General features: G+C 38.4%; 1 protein-coding gene across 1 annotated transcript; it reads right to left on the bottom strand.

Moving 5' to 3' along the window:
- Window positions 1–1,792: 1,792 nt before the first annotated feature.
- On the bottom strand, window positions 1,793–18,913 carry TAF1A (TATA-box binding protein associated factor, RNA polymerase I subunit A). Its single transcript, XM_081314446.1, has 11 exons — window positions 18,821–18,913; window positions 16,981–17,124; window positions 14,159–14,328; window positions 13,181–13,294; window positions 12,206–12,404; window positions 10,585–10,715; window positions 9,129–9,287; window positions 6,085–6,151; window positions 5,096–5,219; window positions 3,820–3,980; window positions 1,793–2,745 (listed from the first exon to the last, which is right to left on the bottom strand). Exons 2-11 carry the CDS (start codon window positions 17,114–17,116, stop codon window positions 2,624–2,626), a joined length of 1,383 nt encoding a protein of 460 aa, XP_081170572.1. The 5' UTR covers window positions 17,117–17,124; window positions 18,821–18,913; the 3' UTR covers window positions 1,793–2,623.
- Between the last annotated feature and the right edge of the window lie 1,231 nt (window positions 18,914–20,144).

Below are 20,144 nucleotides of genomic sequence, written 5' to 3'. Positions count from 1 at the left end.
TCTGCTGAATTATGGCATCACACGAACAGGTCATGTGTTCCCTACTGACCTAGCCATATCTGGTTTTTGTCTGATTTTAGAAAACTGTTGACTCTGGAAAAACTGGTTGCACTATATCTTCTGTATATAAAGTCCTCTGCTCCTGAGCTCTGCTCCTGTCTAAATTAGCAGTTCAAGAATTCTGTATATGGCAGAATGAAATTTTATCTAATTTCTGATTGCTGTGAGAAGGTGAAAGACTGAGTCTGATCTCAAGTTAAGTAATTAACTGGCAGTTAATTACTCTTCCCCCAAAAGATTTAAACCGGTTATTAATCTTCTGTCCTTTTTATTTCAACTTTTTACTCTGCTTTATTAGAGAGTATTGTATTTGCTATATTTTACTTTACTTTTTTTGTCCTTGGGCCTAAATACTGAGTAGTATTTTTGTTGTTAACTAACGGTTGGATTTACAAAACATTATAAACTGCACAGGAACAAATTAATTTGCTTTGTGAATCCACTAGGCCAAGGGCCTGCAACCTTGACAACTTTAAGACAATTGTTGTACCATTGCTCAATACGTTTGTTGAGAATTGTAACTGATGTGGATTCATTTACAAAACTGTACTAGAAGAAATATACATTGGCTAATAAGAATAAGAAGGGACGCGGTGGCTCAGTGGGTTAGGACGCTGAACTTGTCGATCGGAAGGTCGGCAGTTTGGCGGGTCGAATCCCGAGTGCCGCGTAACAGAGTGAGCGCCTGTTACTCGTCCCAGCTTCTGCCCACCTAGCAGTTCGAAAGCACGTAATAATGCAAGTAGAAAAATAGGGACCACTACGGTGGGAAGGTAACAGCGTTCCGTGCGCCTTTGGCGTCTAGTCTTGCTGGCCACATGACCACGGAGACGTCCTCGGACAAGCGCTGGCTCTTCGGCTTTGAAACGGAGATGAGCACCGGCCCCTAGAGTCGGAAACGACTAGCACGCATGTGCGGGGGAACCTTTACCTTTACCTTAATAAGAATAAAGACTGATGCTATCCTTCTGTAGCAGCTGTCTTACTCATTTTCATGTTTTTTATCACTCACTGAAGGGCAGAAGCTGCCTTGTCCAAGTCTAGACATTCTCTGCAGGATATCTTTGAGTTGCTTTGTCTAGTCACATATCAGACAATGACACAGTTCCAAGGACTAGAGGTTGGGCTGGATGGATTAATATTCTTTTAAAACATATCATAGATATATCCATGATATTCCTTTCTTTCAGGCTAACCTTATGCAGAATGTTCTTTAAAGAACCTGTCCTTTGGTGTTTCAAAACAGCTTAGAGTTTCAATTCTCTAAAATTTAAATAAATGTATGAATTGATAATCAGTCAACTTACACAGTGGCTTACACTGTGCAGTTATCTAAGGCACTAACTTTACCACTTTCCAAGTATAATCCTGCCCGCCTCTTGAGCTTGGTCCTCATATACTAAGACATACTATCCATGAACCAGGAAGCCCTCAGAAATATATGCCTTCAGGATGCATCAAAGAGCACAATGTGCCTGTTCAAAAATTATATACAACAACTAGCCACATTTAACATATTTTGAGTTGTATACCACAAGATGGGCAGCCATATAAACATTTTAAATAAGTTTCAAGTGTTGTATTGTAAATGCAATTTTGGAAATGTAAATTATTATGTCTATTTCCTCTAAAGTCTCAAGTTTTAAAAGTCTAAAATTTAAAGGCCCGATTTTTATTTTAACATTAACATAAATAAAAAAGGAAAGAAGTTCATTCATGAAACAGATTTATTACAGACATATTTTTATTGTAAAAAATACAATTCTTATACATATACATACAAGTAGTCCTTGACCTAGGACAGTAACGGAGCCTGCCCATTACAGTCGCAAGTGTGGTCAGCCATTAAGCGAAACAGTCTTGCTTAACAATCCCCAGCCCTGCTCTCCCTGATGCCCTTAAACAAATGTGTGGGTTGTTAAATGGAGCATGGGGCGCCTTCTGGGTGGGGAAGGCCCATCACTCAGCTGGGTCCATAAAGGAAGCAGACAAGCAGCAAAGCCAAAAACAGCTCAGCAGGATTAAGGCCCAACGCCATGTTCCAATGCCAGAGAAGCTTCCAAACAAGCCTCTGTGCATGCCTGATAAAGCCACCTTTGGGAAGATAATCCTGAAGCTTCCACTTTTGCATGCAGGCAACTGGCCTCGCCCAAGCCTACCAAGAGCCAGGAGAGCTTTGCAGTCTCCCTACAGCCAGCTGACCAGGGCAGAATGCTCTGAAAGCAGCCGCCATTTCCACAAGGAATTGTCAGTATGTGGGAAATGGCAGGTGCTTCCGGGAGGCATGGGGAGTAGACCAAGCACTGTGGGGTCCCAGGGGGGAAAGCCATTGGGGGGGAAGGTGGAGGATGCTGCAGCATCTCTGTTGCCAGTTGTAAGGGGTGCTGCAGCAGCCATATTTCAAAATAGATCATATGTAGCTTTTGGGGGGAGGGGGGTTGATGTAATTTCAAATAGCCCTTAGGTGACCGATCACATCTCCAGAACTACCTGAATTTTACAATAATTGCTTGTCAGGATTTTTCAACACCCTTGAAAAATCAAGAGATTTGACACTAAGTAATCACGTAGCAGCCAATCTTAAACTGACCCAGCTGTGTTCCTTCACAAATTTCTTCAACTGTCGGAACTTTCTCTTCTGAACTTTACAAGCTTCTTTTGTGACGTACTTAAAGTACTTGCAGTCTAAAAATATATAAAAATTGAAATGGCATTAGCACAAATGTGACACAACAATGGTATTAAAATAACTTGTGACCCAGATAGGGCTCTTCTAAACACAATTAGTCAAATCAACTGGACATATTTTGTTAACTCCAGGAGATGAAACATCAGAAAAGGCACTTGGAGATGAATAGCAAATCCAGACAAATACAGGTATTGCTTTGTGGCAAGAAAAGGAGCCAAACATAACCATTTTTCTGCTCTTACTGCCTCTGCAGCCCTGTTCAAGATGACCATGTTCCTCCTGGGGAGGGAAAGACCAGAGAAATATCTGCAGGACCACTTGAGGCAACTGCCATATGAAGTCATTCGGATCTGCTCTGAGCTAGACCCAGTTGGGTAGGTCATCTGAAGTGGATTGAAGCATAGTTTGGCTCAATTTCCTGAGGACAATTTGCACCTGTTGGTCCTGAGACATTACCAAGAGCAATTTAAGCATGGTCACCTGTCTATTAAATCAACCTCATTTTCATCCTGCCTCCTGCTTTTCCTTTTAGGGAAGCTATTGAGAAGCCCTGAAGGATATGACTTATCAGACACCAGTATTAGTGTGAAATTTGCCAGGTTTTTTTGGACTTTGGGCTCTTGCTTGAACAGCAAGTGGCAGCAGTGGCAGGGAGGGCCTTCGCACAACTCTTATCTTGCGTGCCAATTGCACTTGTTCCTAGACTGGAAAGCCTAGCTCATGGCCACTGACTCCTTAGTCACCTCCCCGTTAGATTGCTGCAATATGTTTTATATGAGGTTGCCCTTGAAGATTACTCAGAAGTACAACTGGCTAGAATACAGTGGCCCAGATAAGTTATGATGCCCATGTACCACTGCTATTTGGATAGTGGCACTAGCTTTCACATCTCATCTGAATGCAATTGAGTGTGCTGATAATCACCTATAAAGCTCTTCATGGCATAGTTATGGACTATTGCACACGTTATGGGGAAAGAGGAATAGTTTTTTTTAAACACTATTTAAACGGTATTTGAAATCCTCACTAACATAAAATAAAATAATATTTAAAGGGAAAGAAAACCTTACCTTTTCCCAACAGTATTCCGGCTACCAGAACTTTTTCACAAGTGAGCTTTTTGTTTTCCTGCCAGTTACTTTTTGCCAAATAAAGACTGAAGTGAAAAGCCGGCCACCAGTCCTTTCGAATATCCCACTCCTTTTTGAGCCAGTGAAATTGCTTATCAGAGCTGAAAAACATTTAAAGAAAACCCAGTAATATCTGAATTAGATCTAAACCTGAATAGATACATCTCAAATATTAGTAGGGGAATTTCCTACTTTGTTACAGGTAGTTCTCAAGTTACAACCACAACTGAGCCCCAAATTTCCATTGCTAAGTGTTAAGTGAGTTTTTCCCCACTTACTGCAACAGTTGTTAAGTGAATCACTGCAGTTGTTAAATGAATCTAGCTTTGCTTATCAGAAGGTCACAAAAGGTGATCACGTAACCCCAGGACATTGCAACCATCATAAATACATCCCAATTGCCAAGCTTGCTCACGTGACAATGGGGATATTGCAATGCCTGTTAAGTGCGGAAAATGGTCACAAGTCACTTTTTTCAATGCCGTTGTAACTTTGAACAGTCACTAAGTGAATAGTTAACTCAAGGCCTACCTGTAAAAGACTGCAAAGATCAGGTACAAAGCATACATTGCTTCAAAAAATTCAATCTGGGTAATATAAGGCCATTTCTGTTTTCCATACCACTATAAATGTACTCGCAGTAAAAATTAACTCAAACCTAGCTCAAATTCAAAGGGACAGGCAAAGAAGATGAAAGTTAGCCAGGAAATCCAAGTAAAGACAGCTTTGTTCTAATTAGATATCACTTTGGGCAAGTATAGCTTTGTCCTGTATTTAATCAGTTAGAATCTTTCCATGGAATCCAGCAATAAAAACTCTATGTAACTGATTTTTTTAAAAATCAGCAGATTACTATGCAATTGCATTGAGTTCAATATAGTTTTTTTTTTAACTTTTATTTTTAATGTTTTGACCTGGTACAGATGGATCATCTAAAGTCTAGAACAAGGGAAAAGAACCCTTCCCAAATGTGCATTTTATTAAAATTAGCTAATGTTCACCTAAGGAGATTGCTAAATTTTCTTGAACATTTCGAACTCTGGGTTTCAGATTCTTTTTTTAAAGAATGTCTTATTTCCATCTGAAAAGATCCCCCATTTTATGCAGAGGACTAGACCTCTTCCCCAAGAAAATTAAAGTACATTAGATTTTTACAATATATATAGCACACATATTTATATAGATATAACAATACTGCAAGACCTGATAGACTTACTTTTGCAGAATTTCTACTGTCTGTTTTGCCAAATAACTCCAAGCTTTTACATTTTCCTTCCATCCAGCAAAATCCAAGGCTGCAAAAATAACTTTCAGCTGTAACTTATGTTTTTTCCTTTTTTCTGAAATTAGAATAGATCCCATTATTTTTATAGTATTCTAATGTATGCAAAAGAAATAAAAAGTTCTCATTTTTCCAGTTGGTGAGGCTTTTCCTTATTTTTAATTTCTGAAACCAAGCACAAAAATCCAGCAACCGCTGCAGTAGTAGCAACTAATTGTATTTAATGTAATCTCTTCAATTTGCAATGATTAGATACTATATATGAACCTTCCCCAACCAGACGCCATTCTGAAGTCAGCCACTAATTCCTAGCTTTTAACCATGGTAGTTGGAAATTATAGGAGATTGAAAAAGACTCAATAAAATTATGCGATAAAAAACTAGTTTTTAAAATTAGCTTAAAAGCCAACAATATATATTATTCAAGAATAACAGGCCACAGCTAACTGGATAGTAATAGTGGACCAGAAACAGAGGGGCCCATCACAAGATATGAGCAGGTTCATAGGAGTTCAGGTGATTTTTTTAAAAAAAAATTATCAAGCCTTTTAATATGAAAACCAATAAGATAAAAGGAGCCAGGAAAAAAGGGAAACAGTAATTAGCACAATATCAGAAATAATTTAATCAGTGTGCTTGGCTTTCATGAGCATCCAGGCACTATCACCTATAGCGATGTTTTCGAAACAAAGGCGGTTCTACACAGAATGCCTTACACTTAGTCAGGCTGTAACCAATGCTGGTAGAACAAGGTTGTTCTGCTTTCCTCCAAGAGATAAGTCCAAGATAGCAAAATGAACTCTTGGTTGTAAACTTTTATTTGCATTAGGATTTGCTTGAAACTTTTTCTTTTAATTATGGCTCAAGGGAGGAACAGAGCAACTAATCTGAGTTCAGTGCTGGGATACCTTAAAAGGACTCACTCGATTTTCTAAGCAAGTTGTAAAATTCCAGCATTAGTTCATGGGAAGGAACAAGCTCGTGCAGGATCTAGGAAGAAACAGGCAAATGCATAAATGTTGGAAAGCAAAACTAGGCACTTTTATATCTCAATGGTTTTACAGAAGATGCCTGCAGAAGTTTATACCAGAGGACAGAATTAGAGTGCCAGTTTCACCTCAGAGCCAAGGCACATTACAGGCAGTCCTCAATTTATCACCAGTCCTGAACCAGTCTTAATTTGAAGATACAACAGACTTCAGAAAAGCTATTCACAGCCCAATCTCAAAGTTAACATGCGCCCCCCACACACACACACACATATACAAGCAGAGTCAAATTATTGCATTTTGGGCACAAAGGGGAGGTGATGACATTGCATTTATGACCAGGTCAGCATCCCATGACTGCAATCTGTTACATTTTTTTTGCCATTTTCCAGCAGAAAATGATGTGATTTGCTTAATAACCATCTTAAAAAGGTTGAATCTGCTTATGTAGTACCTCATCTTACAACTGGAACAACTTATGACTGAAATCCCAGGCTCCATTGCCATTGTAAATCAAGGATTGTCTGTATATCAGGTGTAAAGTACATGCCGCGCTAAAGAATTTGAAATATGTATTCTGGCATCAAAAAATTATATTTTATTAAGCAAAAAAGGTACGTAGAAACTGAAGTCAGCCCATTAATCTATTCCAGTTATTGCAGAGATCGCTGGCACTGCATTCTTACTATAATAATAGTGTCAAATTTATAAGACAAATATTTTAGGATTGTGGTGTAATTATTGCATTTAATTTGTTTTCTAAAAAGTACTTGTTTGAGCATTTTACACTTGAAAAACGCAGCATGAGAATACATCAGCACAGAAGACGGTGGTTATCTACATCTAAAACACTGCAATATTTTAATTACAAATACAAAAGGTGGATTGGAGAGCCCAGGGGTACATGTTTGCAACTTCTTAAAGCAGCCCTGCCTTCTCCCAGCATCATTGCTCAAGCCTAGGAAAAATGTATTTGGTTGAAGAAGTTGCAAACAGACACTACATTTGCCCCTCCCCACACTCCCAAATTCCTATTTACTGTAAAGTAAATTGTGCAGTAGCAGCTCTGCAATAAAATATTGTGATGGTCACAACATCCCTGCTGTCACATGATTTTTGCAAACGGTATGTATTTATGAAGTCTGCAGCATCCCAGGGACACGTGATTGCTATTTACATTCTTCCCAGTCTGCTTCCAACAAGCAAAGTCAATTGGGGGGGAGGGGGAGCTAAATTTGCTTAACAATTGTGTGATTCACTTAATGGTCATAAAATCAGTCATAGTCAAATGATTCACTTAATGGCCCCCATCACTTAGCAATATGGTCCCACTTGTGGTCATAATTCAAGGACTACCTCTACATTGTTGTGCCACCCTGATGTTGTTCCAGCTTAAGTTAAGAATGTAGGAATTTAGATCAACATACATGAAGTCATTGGGTGAGATCACCCGTCACCATGGCTTGAGATATTATCAATATGCTGGTCATATTCAGCTCCACATCTCTAGACATGGTAACCCGAGTGATGCCGTCTCTGCCCTCTTGCAATACCTGGAGGCTGTTAAGGATCTGGATGGGGACAACAGACTTCAACTGAACCCTGGCAAGACTGAGTGGTTTGGGGTACAAGGAGCCTCAGGAACCGAGTATTTGTCATCCTTTGTTCTGGATGGGTTGCACTACCCTGCTCAGACCTAGTTTGCAACCTAGGGATTCTCCTGGCCTCACATTTCCTGCTCGTGACTAGAAGAGCTTTTGCACAGTCCAGTCTGTGCACTAGCCATGACCTTACCTGGATCATGGCTCCCTGCACTCAATTACTGAAGTCCTGGTCATCTGTCACCTGAACTACTGCAATGCTCTCTGCACGGGGCTACCATTGAAATCTATTCAGAAGATTCAACTGGTGCAAAGTGTCCAAGAGCAGTCTTTGTGGCCTGAAAACCTGGTTCTGCTGATTGGCCCAGGGTCCAAACGGGGCAATTCCACTCTGAAGGAGGCTGCTGGATTGATGGCAGACTCCACCTCCCCCCCTTGTTGTCTGCTGTCCACCCACCCATCTTTTTTTGGTTTTCATATTGATGTATTCTCATTGTGTTCTTTTTCATTGTTTCATTGATCTATTATCTTATTTCTGTTCTGTTTACACTTTTCATTTATTCCTTTTTATTGTTGTAAGCCACCTAGAGTAGCCCCATGGCCAGATAGGAAGGAAGGAAGGAAGGAAGGAAGGAAGGAAGGAAGGAAGGAAGGAAGGAAGGAAGGAAGGAAGGAAGGAAGGAAGGAAATAAATTTCTCAATTTATGACAACTTGAAACCGAAATCCAGCTGTAAATCACTGCAGTTGTTAAATCAAGACACCTGCACCACCAGACCTATATATTTTTTTACATTTTTCACAGTAGTTGTTAAGTGAATCACACAATTCTTAAAGGAACAATGCAGTCATTAAATGTATCCATTTTCCCAAATGGGAGTTTTTTTTGCCAGAAATCACAAAAAAAAAACCCCACCAAAAATTGTGACAAATCACAAATCACGTTCCTATGGCCACACAATCCTGCAACTGATCCTGCAACTGATCATACATGCAAGTCAGCTGCCAAGCACCATAAATGTGATTACATAACACTCTCTCTCTCTCTCTCTCTCTCTCTCTCTGTGTGTGTGTGTGTGTGTGTGTGTGTGTGTGTTTGTAATATTTTACAACAGCCAGAAGTGCTTTATGGGTCATAAAGCACCATTCCAAGGCTGTTGTAACTCCAAATGATCATAAAATGATCAGGGGTAAGTTGAGGACTACCTCTAGTTGTAAGTTCTGTTGATTTCAGCAAGCTATTTGGTACACTATATTAGACATATTCAACTTCCAAGAAAACATTCATTAGCCAGTTTGTGGTGTTCATTATTCACAGATAAAAGAGAGTAAGAACAGAATCATAAATAAACAGAATAGTAAAACTCCAGAATTCTTGCCTGCAGTGCAGCGATCTGTGTTTTCCTGGATTCCCCCCTTCTCTTTAGAAACTGGTAGTAGTAGACATGGGCATTAGGGTTGGGAGGAAACTTGGAATTATACGCATAGTCACTTAACACTTCTCGTGCTTCTTCGTACTCCTCGTAGTGTTCCAGCAACTAAAGGAACATAAATTTTCAGCTGCTCATTTAAAATAAACACAAGGTTACAAAGTAGTACCAAACTGTTTTGCAATAAAATGAGATTAAAATAAATGTAATTTAACAGTGCAATTATTTTTTTAAACTGCATTAAGGCAAGGTGCAAAAACATATGGCTTCAGGTGCAGTTCGGGGGCGGGGGGGGGCTGGATGTGTCCCTTGAGGCTCCCTGACAAACTTTTCTCTCCCCCAAGTGCCCATTGAAGCTTTTGCTTGCTAATATTACTAAGATGGTACAGGGACTGGAAACCAGGTCCTAGGAAGAACAGTTAAAGGAATCCGCATAAGAAAAGACAGCCCTCTTTGGATAACTAAAGAGCTGTCATATGAAGGAGGGAGTGAACTTCCCTGTATTTTTCTCCCCTCTCCCATTTAGTTTTTCTGTTTTTTCATTATCCAACAGACTTCCTCACTTCCCTCTCCTTTTTCTTCTGCAGCCTTCCTTGCTTCTTTTTACAATTTTTATCTCACCATTGAAAATCGGTGCCATAGGGCCATCTATTGTCATCTATATGAACTGCAGCACCAAGGAAGACTGCTACAATTATAAATATGGAAAGGGGGTCTGTGTATGCGTGATGAGAAAAGTACTATCATGGCACATATTATGTAATAAGCAGTTTGGACAGAAGGATCACCAGCTTCTGTTTGTAGGCCTTCAGTGAAGGAGAACATGTGATTCCATAAGGCAACTGTTCCACTGAGTCACATACCATCAGGAAATATTTCCTAAAATCTTAATAGTTCAATCCGCTGGTTCTGGTCCAGCCCATGACTGATTGGTTCCACAAAAATATGTGGAATCATACACTTTGGTTTAGAGATCAAATGGCTGGTTCCCACAATATGTTAAGCTAGAAACAAACAAATCACATTATGGCTTAGTGTAACATGTAAACCTACTCACTCAGACTCAGCCATAGTCCACTCTCAGCCATAGAAGCTCATGGAGTAATTCTGAACCAGTCATTTTCTTTTAGTTCAACCTACCTACCTCACAGGGTGGTTGTTATGGGGGGAATGGGAGGAAGGAGCACCATATATGCTGGCTCAAGCTCCTAAACAAAAGGTAGGATATAAATCAAACAAGCTGTGTGATGGTAGAGCTTAGAGCACTTTCACAAATTTCTGAATCTACAGATCTCTGCAAAAACCTCTACCACTGAGTTACTTAATGACTCTCTAAAGCTGCCACATCTGACAGCCATCCAGATTATGTGACACAGAAAGTTTGTTATACAAAGGGTGCTCTTACATCCACATAACAAATTACGAAAGGATCCCAAACACCAGGAATTCTGATTATTTCCCTGAGGCCGACTTTAGCCTGTTGGTACAAGCCATGCATTTCCTGCTGAAGAGAAGTTTGTGTACAGCTGTCTTCATCTGTGAAAGGCAAGAGATCCATCTCATAAATTCAATTTGAAACAGATGACATCATGATGTTATCCTTGATTTTAAAATCAACTTCTCAAAAACCCTCCAGAAAGAAAAGCTTAAAAAAAGAGATAGTCAAAGAATATAGTCATTCAAATTGAACACATAAAAGAAAGTCTTATTTACAATACAACAGCTGCCATTTCAGATCTCCTGAATATTTTTTATACTAAAGAAGTCAAACAATAAAAGGAATGGTGAGGGGGAATGATAAAAAAAAATCCATTTCATAGCTGGCAAAATATTTCACCAATGCTTTGCCATAATATACTTGGTAAGTTATGATCAGTATCTCTTTCATGAAACCCAAAAGTAGCATCCCGAGGTAATCAGTTCAGAGCCAAATATATCTGCACATCTTTTGGAGATGGCAGAACGTTTCTTTGAAATACACAACTCAGATGTGTTTACCTTCTCCCACTACTGTTATATGTAACAATGTGGAGTCCTTAGTTCTCTCTGAGCTTTGTTGTTTGCTTACAGACATTTTATTACCTAACTAGGTAACATTATCAGTGCTACTGCTTTATTTATATAGAGTAGCTTGCCTTGCGAGTATCAGTGGGGGAGTGATTTTCCTTTTGGTAGTTCCTTGGTCAGAGTATTGTTTTCTGCCTGATCTTTTGTCTTATGCTGATCCCTACTAATCTGAGTGTTGGCTGTGGGTAAGAATATGTTCTGGTCTTTTGATTTCCTTAGCTTTTTATTGTCTCTTCTGGATGGTGTGTAAATGTGGTTTATCTCTCTGTGTCCACTAATGGCTGAGTTGTTCAAGTGCCAAGCTTCCAGGAATTCACTAGCACTGTTAGACTTACGTTTGGTCTAGGATGCTCACAGTTTCCCAGTTCTCAACCTTAATACTTACTGTGGTAAAATATTATAGGTGAACTGAACAACTAGTGTTTCCCTATTTCATTTTGTGCCTTTGCAAAATCACTAACAGATTATTATGATTTCTCCTTACACTTTCCTTTGTAAAAATTTAGCTTATCAACAAAACCATGTCGACAGTGTTTTTGACAGTTCTGATTATGGCTCCAAATCATAATTAAATACTATGATTATCCAAGGCCAATAATTCTGATAGAGCTTATCAGCAAACAAACTAATATTAGCCAGTTGAGAAAGCCATTTGAGTTCTCCAGGGGCAGGTTTTTTTTAAAACTGCAATACAAGAGAAACAACATATACAATAATCCTTAGTCATCCCCATTGTTAAGGAAGATACCAAATGAATTTCAAAACCTTCTACATACTTCATCAGGTACCAATTCCATGAAATTCTCTAGAACTTATTTCTTAGTAAACATGCCAGAGAAGACTCAGCCAAAGTTTTGTCTCACCTCTCATATTTCATGAATGGAATTGAAAAATTCACTGACAACTGCAACCGTTACTGCTGCATGCTGCCACTGTGGCATCTACAGGCATATACTCACCCAGCTCCAAAAGGTCTGTCTTTTTTTTTAACCACATATAATAGTCTATCAGTCCCTTATAAGCTTGAACGAGTTTCAGCTCTTTTTCCTGAGCAACAGTTTCTTCTCCATATCGCCAACTTTCAGCCAAGATCAAATTCTGATAGGCTTCATCCAGAAATCCATTGCACAAAAGGTGGAAGGCATGCTCTAAAGAAATCTGTAATTTGATCTTTATTTACTAGGTTGAACAGACGCAGCAACTTTGGATATCAATATGCATAAATAAAGCAGCAGTTTCCAATAACTTCAGATATGAGTTGTGTCTTTAGAACTATTTTGTTTTAATAACAAGGAACCACTTTCAACTGCAGTTGTGTATGGGTATGCTAGATTGTCATCTGTATAAGAAATCAAAGATTCTTACTATAGAAATAATCACACTTTTTTGCTGATACATGAGAGTGAATTTTGCCAAGTTGTGGAACAAATAAGCTTATGGTATTAAGTTAGAATAAATTATGGAACCACTCAGTTTTTAAATAGTTCCAAAGCCATAATTAAAATACAATTCTGTATCATTAAAATTTGAAGCCATATATTTTATCAAAAATATCACACAAGAAGTGTAATTTAGAGATCTATACTAACATTTTACAATAACAGTATATTTTCTTTTTTAATATAATTTTAGCAATTTTAACAAGGTATTAGAAAGTAAAATAAGAAAATAAAACAGAAGGAAGGGAAGGGAAGGGAAGGGAAGGGAAGGGAAGGGAAGGGAAGGGAAGGGAAGGGAAGGGAAGGGAAGGGAGGAAGGAAGGAATTGTGGCTTCTAACCATTTTGATAGTGTGGTTATAAATGTATTTTATATTTGACCTTTCTAAGATTACATCATATTCTTAAAGGAATCAGTGGGAATTCTCATAATAAAACATGTTTTCAATATTAAATATTGCATTAAAGTTATTTTTACTTAAGAGTGTTTTTCTTACCTTTAAATATCTTTTGACTCCTAAATTTTTCATCCGATCTGCAAAATTGTTGATCTCTTCTATATTACTTTGTGGATGCTGCTGCATGATTTCAGTTCCTATTCTCCAAATCTCCTAATCAGGTAGAAAATACATTACAAGCAAATCATAAAACCACAGTACTAAAAGCAAATGCACTATGACTACTGGTGCACTCTTATACAATTATTTACAAAAAAATCACTAACATGATGCCCATGAGCAGGGACATGCATAGGAGCAAAGTCAAGAAAGTCAAGTTGCCAAACTCAACCGCCTGTTCAAGGTTGCCATCTTGATTTTCTTGATCAATCTCCCAATACATTTGCCTGTAAACACTATATTTCCAATATTCACTTTCCCATGAGCTGTGCCATCAGGCAGGCAGGTAGACAGAGAGATAAAGAGATCTGACATTCTACAGATCAAAACACCAGCCTCTATCATCTTTATTTACATAGAATACAGGACCCCATATAGACCCAACATGTATTACAGAAAATAAAAAGGGTAGGTGACTGTAAGGTAGGGCTTTAAGAAATTTGCTTAGGTGTCCAGAAAAATGTGAAAGATAAAATAGAAAATGCCAGGAAGCCTCCTGAAGGGATGAGAGGAGGTGAAGACCAGCCAATAGGTTGCCTTATATCAACTAAATAAGTATTTCATGATTGGCTGCAATGTTTGTAACTTTTTTGTGAACAGACAATCCCATTATAACTTACTCTGACATTTTTTGAGAGTACTCACTACATCCATTCAAATTTTCAAAGGTTCCTACGGCCTAAAAAAGGTTTGAATCCCACATTTATGAAAAAAATGTCCCATGTCATACATCTAAATACACGACACAATGCATAAATGGGACATTTTTATCCTGTTCTTAATTATATAGAGGAACATGCTAGAGAAATGATATATTTCCAATCATTTCAAAGATATTCTATTAATTAACTCACTTACCTCTTGAGCTGTCACTCTTTTTTCTGCAGTTGTATTTTCCAGCATTTCCAAGTAGCTTATCATTAATTCTGCAGCTCTCTGCCACTGACTTTGTAAGAGAGCATCTTGGATACAGCATAAACAATCCTCTTTCACCTTCTGAAATTCTGAAGATGTCACAGCCATATTTGCTTCAACCAACATAAGAAAACATTGATTATTTATTTTATAAATAATGCATACATAAAGCATTTATGGAACTAAGTTTGCCATTCACAGAGAAAATGTGAATTTATATTCATGTCTGGAATCTGAACTCCAAGAATATATTGTGCATTAATTTGGCATTATCTTATCTCAGAAATCTTATCAGTATCCTGAGGCATCATACTCATGGATTTTCCTGGTATAGCTTACTATGTGTCACATCAACTGAAAAGCATTATGAATTTTAGCTGTTTTCTGGTGACTGCATAAACATTATTAACATAAACAATCCTTCCTAGAATGGAATTAAAATAAAAAGGAATATTTCTTATTGGAAGAATATTAAGAACATCTGAGTGTCCTGCCCTGACTCCCAATTTTTTGTCTGAACACAATCCAAGATGCTGATTATCATCTTTAAAGTGCCGGATCATTTTATTTATTAAAAAGATTTATAAGGCCATCCAACACACTCACTTTGACTCCAGGAGACTTACAAAGACCAGATCCCAAATGCAAAACACAATACATTCCTACCTTCCTGGCAACAACATTCAGACAAATCACTTAATGGGCTCCAAATCATCCTGAGGTCCCTAGGCTGGCTGGCAAAACCATATCTTCAGAGATTTTCAAAAGAGTATCAAGGTGGGGTCCAATCTTATCTCCATGGGGATGATGTTCCCTAGGAAGGGAGCCACCACAGAAAAGTCCCCTCATCTTAGTCCCACTAGACGGACCTAACATACCTTGCCTCCTCGCAATTGGATCTACTGGGAAAAGATGGTCCATCAAATAACCTGGTCCCAAGCCATGTAGGGCTTTAAAAGTGGTAACAGGCACCCTGAATTGGATGCAGAAGCAAAGTGGCAACCAAAGCAGCTCCCACAAGAGGAATCTAGATTTGCACAAAACCACCACTTTTTGAACCAATGGAAGCTTCCAGATACTTTTCAAGGGCAGCCCCATGTGGAGCGCATCATAGTAGAAAAACCCGGAGGTGACTATGACATAGGTAAATGTGTGCAGAGCCTATTTTTCAATTATACAAAAAACAATTTTAATGTAAACAGTGTACAGTGTATAAAAGCACAGTATCTTGATAATCGTCATCTGAAAGTACAAAATAATACTGCAATCAGTTAACTTTAGACAGATCATGTAATTGCTCTTTGACTCAGCTAAAAAATTCTGAATTCCATATCCTTTCACGTTCAGTGCTCTTTTCTTCAAAGACTTTCAGGTAAACTACTTACAGTTTAATTGCTTCTAGAACTTCTTTTACTGGCTTCAAAAGAGGATCCCTTTTATTAAATACATTTAAGGTTACAGATAAGGGACGCGGTGGCTCAGTGGGTTAGGATGCTGAGCTTGTCGATCAGAAGGTCGGCAGTTTGGCGGGTTGAATCCCGAGTGCCACATAACAGAGTGAGCGCCTGTTACTCATCCCACCTTCTGCCAACCTAGCAGTTCGAAAGCACATAAAAATGCAAGTAGAAAAATAGGGACCACTACAGTGGGAAGGTAACAGCATTCCGTATGCCTTTAGCGTCTAGTCATGCCGGCCACATGACCACGGAGACGTCCTCGGACAAGCGCTGGCTCTTTGGCTTTGAAACGGAGATGAGCACCGGCCCCTAAAGTCGGAAACGACTAGCACGCATGTGCGGGGGAACCTTTACCTTTACCTTTAAGGTTACAGATGCTACTCTAACTTTCCACTAATTCTCTGGTCTATCCTCTTTTCCATGTACCCCATTGCCCCAAGAACTCACATTTTGTCCCAAAGCAACAAGGGAATTTGGGGAAACAGAACAAATGGAAGAACCTGATCAATAGGTAACAGATGAAGCTTTACTAGATACATTAGCCAGTTTGGCCTAGCAGTTAAGTCACCAGGCTAGAAAACAGGGGACTGTGAGTTCTAGTCCCATCTTAGTCATGAAAGCCAGCTGAGTTACCTTGGGCCAGTCAGTCTCTCTTTCAACCTACCTCATAAAGGTGGCTGTTACTGTGGGGAAATTACAAGGAGGAAGGTGTGTTGGATATGTTTGTTGCCGTGAGTTATATGTAAAAATAATAAAGATGGGATACAAATAAATAAAAATTATATCCTAAGTCTGGCCACAGAATTGCAGGAAGAAACTATAAGTTACTAACATGAGATTTTCGACTACCAGTCTGTATCTTATTAAGTATCCTATGTCACCATCACATTAATAACAGTAAGTTAACTAGCAATTGTACACTCCCAAATTCAGCAAATGAATAAATAAAAATATGTACTATAGCACAGCAATTGAATTTGCTTTGCAAAAAGGAAAAAAAGTATCAGGGCAACAGCTAGGTTAGAACCCATCCTTCTAATTGCTAGTTTTTCTATAAACGAGAATTCCATGTTAGGTTAATGTTCAATATACCATTTCCTCAACTGCATTTCAAAGTGGCACCCAAAAGATATATTATGCAATTTTTCTGAAGAAAACAATTGGTTATAACAAGTTCATAGCAAAAGATAAAGGTAACACTACCATATACTGCAGGCTGATGAAGGTCTATATGGGGGAAGGAGAATGACCCCAGAATTTTGCTAGTTTCCTTCATCTCTACTTTCCATCATGTCAGTAAAAACTTACTTGGATGGTTGAAATGTTTTGGTAGTAAAGGCAAATAAATTTCTGGGACCAGAGCACTGGCTGCAGACTCATCCTCTGTTTGTCCTGTGGATGGAGACCTTCTTTCTTGTCTCAGTTCTTCAACGAAGTTATCCATTTCTATGACTATATTTAGAAGAAAACCTGTTACCTGTACAGTAGTGTAAAGCTTATAAATAAATCAAACCTAATAATCTGCAAAAAACAGGAACAAGGAAAACGCACAATATATGGTTTAGAACAAAATCAGCAACATTAATAGTTTTAAATGTATTTAACAGGTCTCTTCATTTAATAGACATACTAGTGATATCTCTGAACTGGCTCCCAGAAATAGTTTTTTCCATTAAATATATACTTACATACATCAGCATTTAACCATTAAGGAAAATGCCGCATATAATCATTAATAAAAACAGTAAATGAGCGCCAAACTCCAGCAAATACCTAGGTCTGAAATTTTGGGCCATTCTCAAAGAAATCTTTTAAAGTTTCAATATCTCTTAAAAGTGGATCAAAAAGGGACCTGCTACTGATTCCTTTAAGAATATGGGATATGTTTATTCTTGATTTGTTCCCTCTAGAAATAGATTTACAATATAAACAGCCTCTTCAATCCACCAATGATCTCGATAACTACATAATAAAGTTGATAAATTAGATGGAGACAAATCTACTCTAAATGATTCATGTAGCACTAACTTTACGGCTTGAACATTACAATTCATTCTCCATGGCTTTGAAGACATCCAGATTATATCCAATACAATATGTTAGCATTTTTTATTTTATTTTTTTATTTTAATTCCATTTATATCCCGCCCTTCTCCGAAGACTCAGGGCGGCTTACAAGCTTAGCAGTAGCCTTCATTCTATGTACCGGTATATGCCTGCTTATTAGGGCTTTCACACACACCCCAAGCATGGGAGCCTGTTCAAGATGCCTTATTATCCATGTTGAATCAGTTTCATTGGCTACCAGAAATCATTCAAGCACAACTGAAAGTGCTCACAGTGGTGCATAAAGTTTTACCTAGATTAGATGCAAGCTACCTGCAAGGCTATGAATTCATGGACAAACTGTGCTTTCAGATAATCAATGGACTTTTATGGATAAGTTGAATATAAGCAACCAATCTAGCTTTCTTTGTGGTAGGAACCATATTGTGGAATAAATTGCCATTGGGATTGAAACAATCTCTCTCCTTGTTACAATTCAAGAACTTTGCAGCTTGAATCCTCAAGTGCAAGGCTCCTTTCATTTTGATAAAAGCATTGGTCCTATAGAGATCATTAAGTGTGCGTAAATAATTTCATGTATCTTTTTCCTATATCTACCTTCAGAACTCTTAGGGAAGTGGGTGGCACTTAAAATTTCCACACAATTACAAGTACAAAATTGCATTGACCAGAGAGCGCTTCCCAAGTAGAAGATAATGTGACTGAAAGGAGTTAAGAGCCCACCTTGTTTCACAGAACCTGTAAGATTCACAGGCTCATGGAGAAAAAAAATGTCCTTCCAATATCACCCAGTAACCCCAGAGCTGCAAAACAGGAAACTCAATTGACCTTTGCAGGACACATTTTCTAAGCATTTGTTTTAGGCGCAAAAGAAAAACGACAATACGAAATAACAACGGAGTTATAAAGTTATCGTGAAGACTGTGTTTTAGGGCGTCGCTTGCCTAATGGTCAATGAATTCGTTGGTTATGCTGTAATAGCAACCACCCGTACACATTACACACATTTCCTTCCCTTTTCTTATTTTTAACAGCCGATGAGAACGCAACATCTGAGAATTCTCAGGATAGCGCTACCTACCAGGATAGGAAGCCTCCTTTCCTCCCCCCTCCCTTCGTTCCGGTTCCGAGAATATACGCGTTACATTCTATACGACCGCGCCTTTTCTTTCACTTCCGATGCTTTGCTGCAGCGAGCGCCATCTTTTATTTGGGCATCACGAAAAACTGTTCTCTGCGTGATACTCTGCCTTTCAAAGTATCAAATTCACCTGCGCATGCGTGAATCCTTTTCCTTTGGTGTCTAATTGGTGTCCAATTACCGGTGGCCCTTCGTTGCCTTGGAGTCCCTGGACGCCTTTTTGTGCTCGTAAACTGAGCCTTGTTAAAGATAATACCAGTTCATCATTTACGTATTTTTCAGTGATTCTGGTGGTCTCTCGATACATAACAGAATTGGAACCTAGATAAATTGAAGAAAAAGCAAGGTCTAATAGGTTGACAAATAGTTTGTTCTTTTCCCAGGCTTTTTTCTTAGGTTCTTTCACCGCTGTGCAGTACTGTCTTATTTTATATTATGGACTGTAGTTATTTTAATATTGTATTAAAATATTTACACCTAGGCTAATATAAGCGCACCATTTCAGATTCATTTCCAGAAAATGCTTTTTGTAGAGGGACCTTTTTAGATGGTTAAGCCTAGTGAAGCAGGGTCAGGCCATCGCCCAGAAATCCCAGAGCTGAAGGCTAAATTAAGAATATTTCAAAAGAAGGCAATGGTTAACATATGCTGGTGTCAAGAAAAGTATGTGAAACTAAACTTGTTTCAAGCAATATACTGTAATACAGATAGAATTAATCTCTCCCTTCAGCTGTGATCCTTGAAAATCCACATTCTCCAGTTCCTTTGGGACTAGAATATTAACTAGTTCTTTCTACTAGTATCTAACCATTCATTTATATCTAATCACTGTGCACAAAGAAATTTCTTCCATCTATGATTAAATGTTAATTGGCTCAGCATGTCCAGTGTTAATTGGCTGGGTTTTTTACATATTACATGGACTTGGGGAAAACAGGATTGTATGATTGCATGCATTCTTTCACAGAGTATGGTTTCCCTACTGCTTACAAACTGAATTTTATTTTATTGTGATCCAAAGTAATCCAGTGAGTTTCCACCTGAACTTTGGTGTTCTTAGTCCTATGGCAAAATCCTAATCATTATCCACATTAAAAGTCAAACTAGTTTACAGCTGTATAGTAAAGCTTATTCTCTGATTTGGTGAACTATAAAGAACAAAGTAGCCATAGAGGAATTTCATGGATGTGTGCCAAAGTCTGCAAAGGAACTTGCATGCCAAGGACTTTTCAGTATACTTACAAAGTAAAATGGATTTGGGAGT

Source organism: Vipera berus (assembly GCF_964194415.1).
Source record: "Vipera berus genome assembly, chromosome: 1".
NCBI classification, from domain to species: domain Eukaryota; kingdom Metazoa; phylum Chordata; class Lepidosauria; order Squamata; family Viperidae; genus Vipera; species Vipera berus.
This window is presented reverse-complemented; position numbering and strand designations above follow the sequence as displayed.

What these genes read in the sequence shown, in the direction of transcription:
- TAF1A (XM_081314446.1), bottom strand. Translation starts at nt 17,116, where the DNA reads ATGGATAACTTCGTTGAAGAACTGAGACAAGAAAGAAGGTCTCCATCC. An exon ending in CACAGATCGCTGCACTGCAG is followed by an intron (nt 6,152 to 9,128) that starts GCAAGAATTCTG and finishes GTTTCTTCCTAG; the next exon opens with ATCCTGCACGAGCTTGTTCC. An exon ending in CGGAATACTGTTGGGAAAAG is followed by an intron (nt 2,746 to 3,819) that starts GTAAGGTTTTCT and finishes ATATATTTTTAG; the next exon opens with ACTGCAAGTACTTTAAGTAC.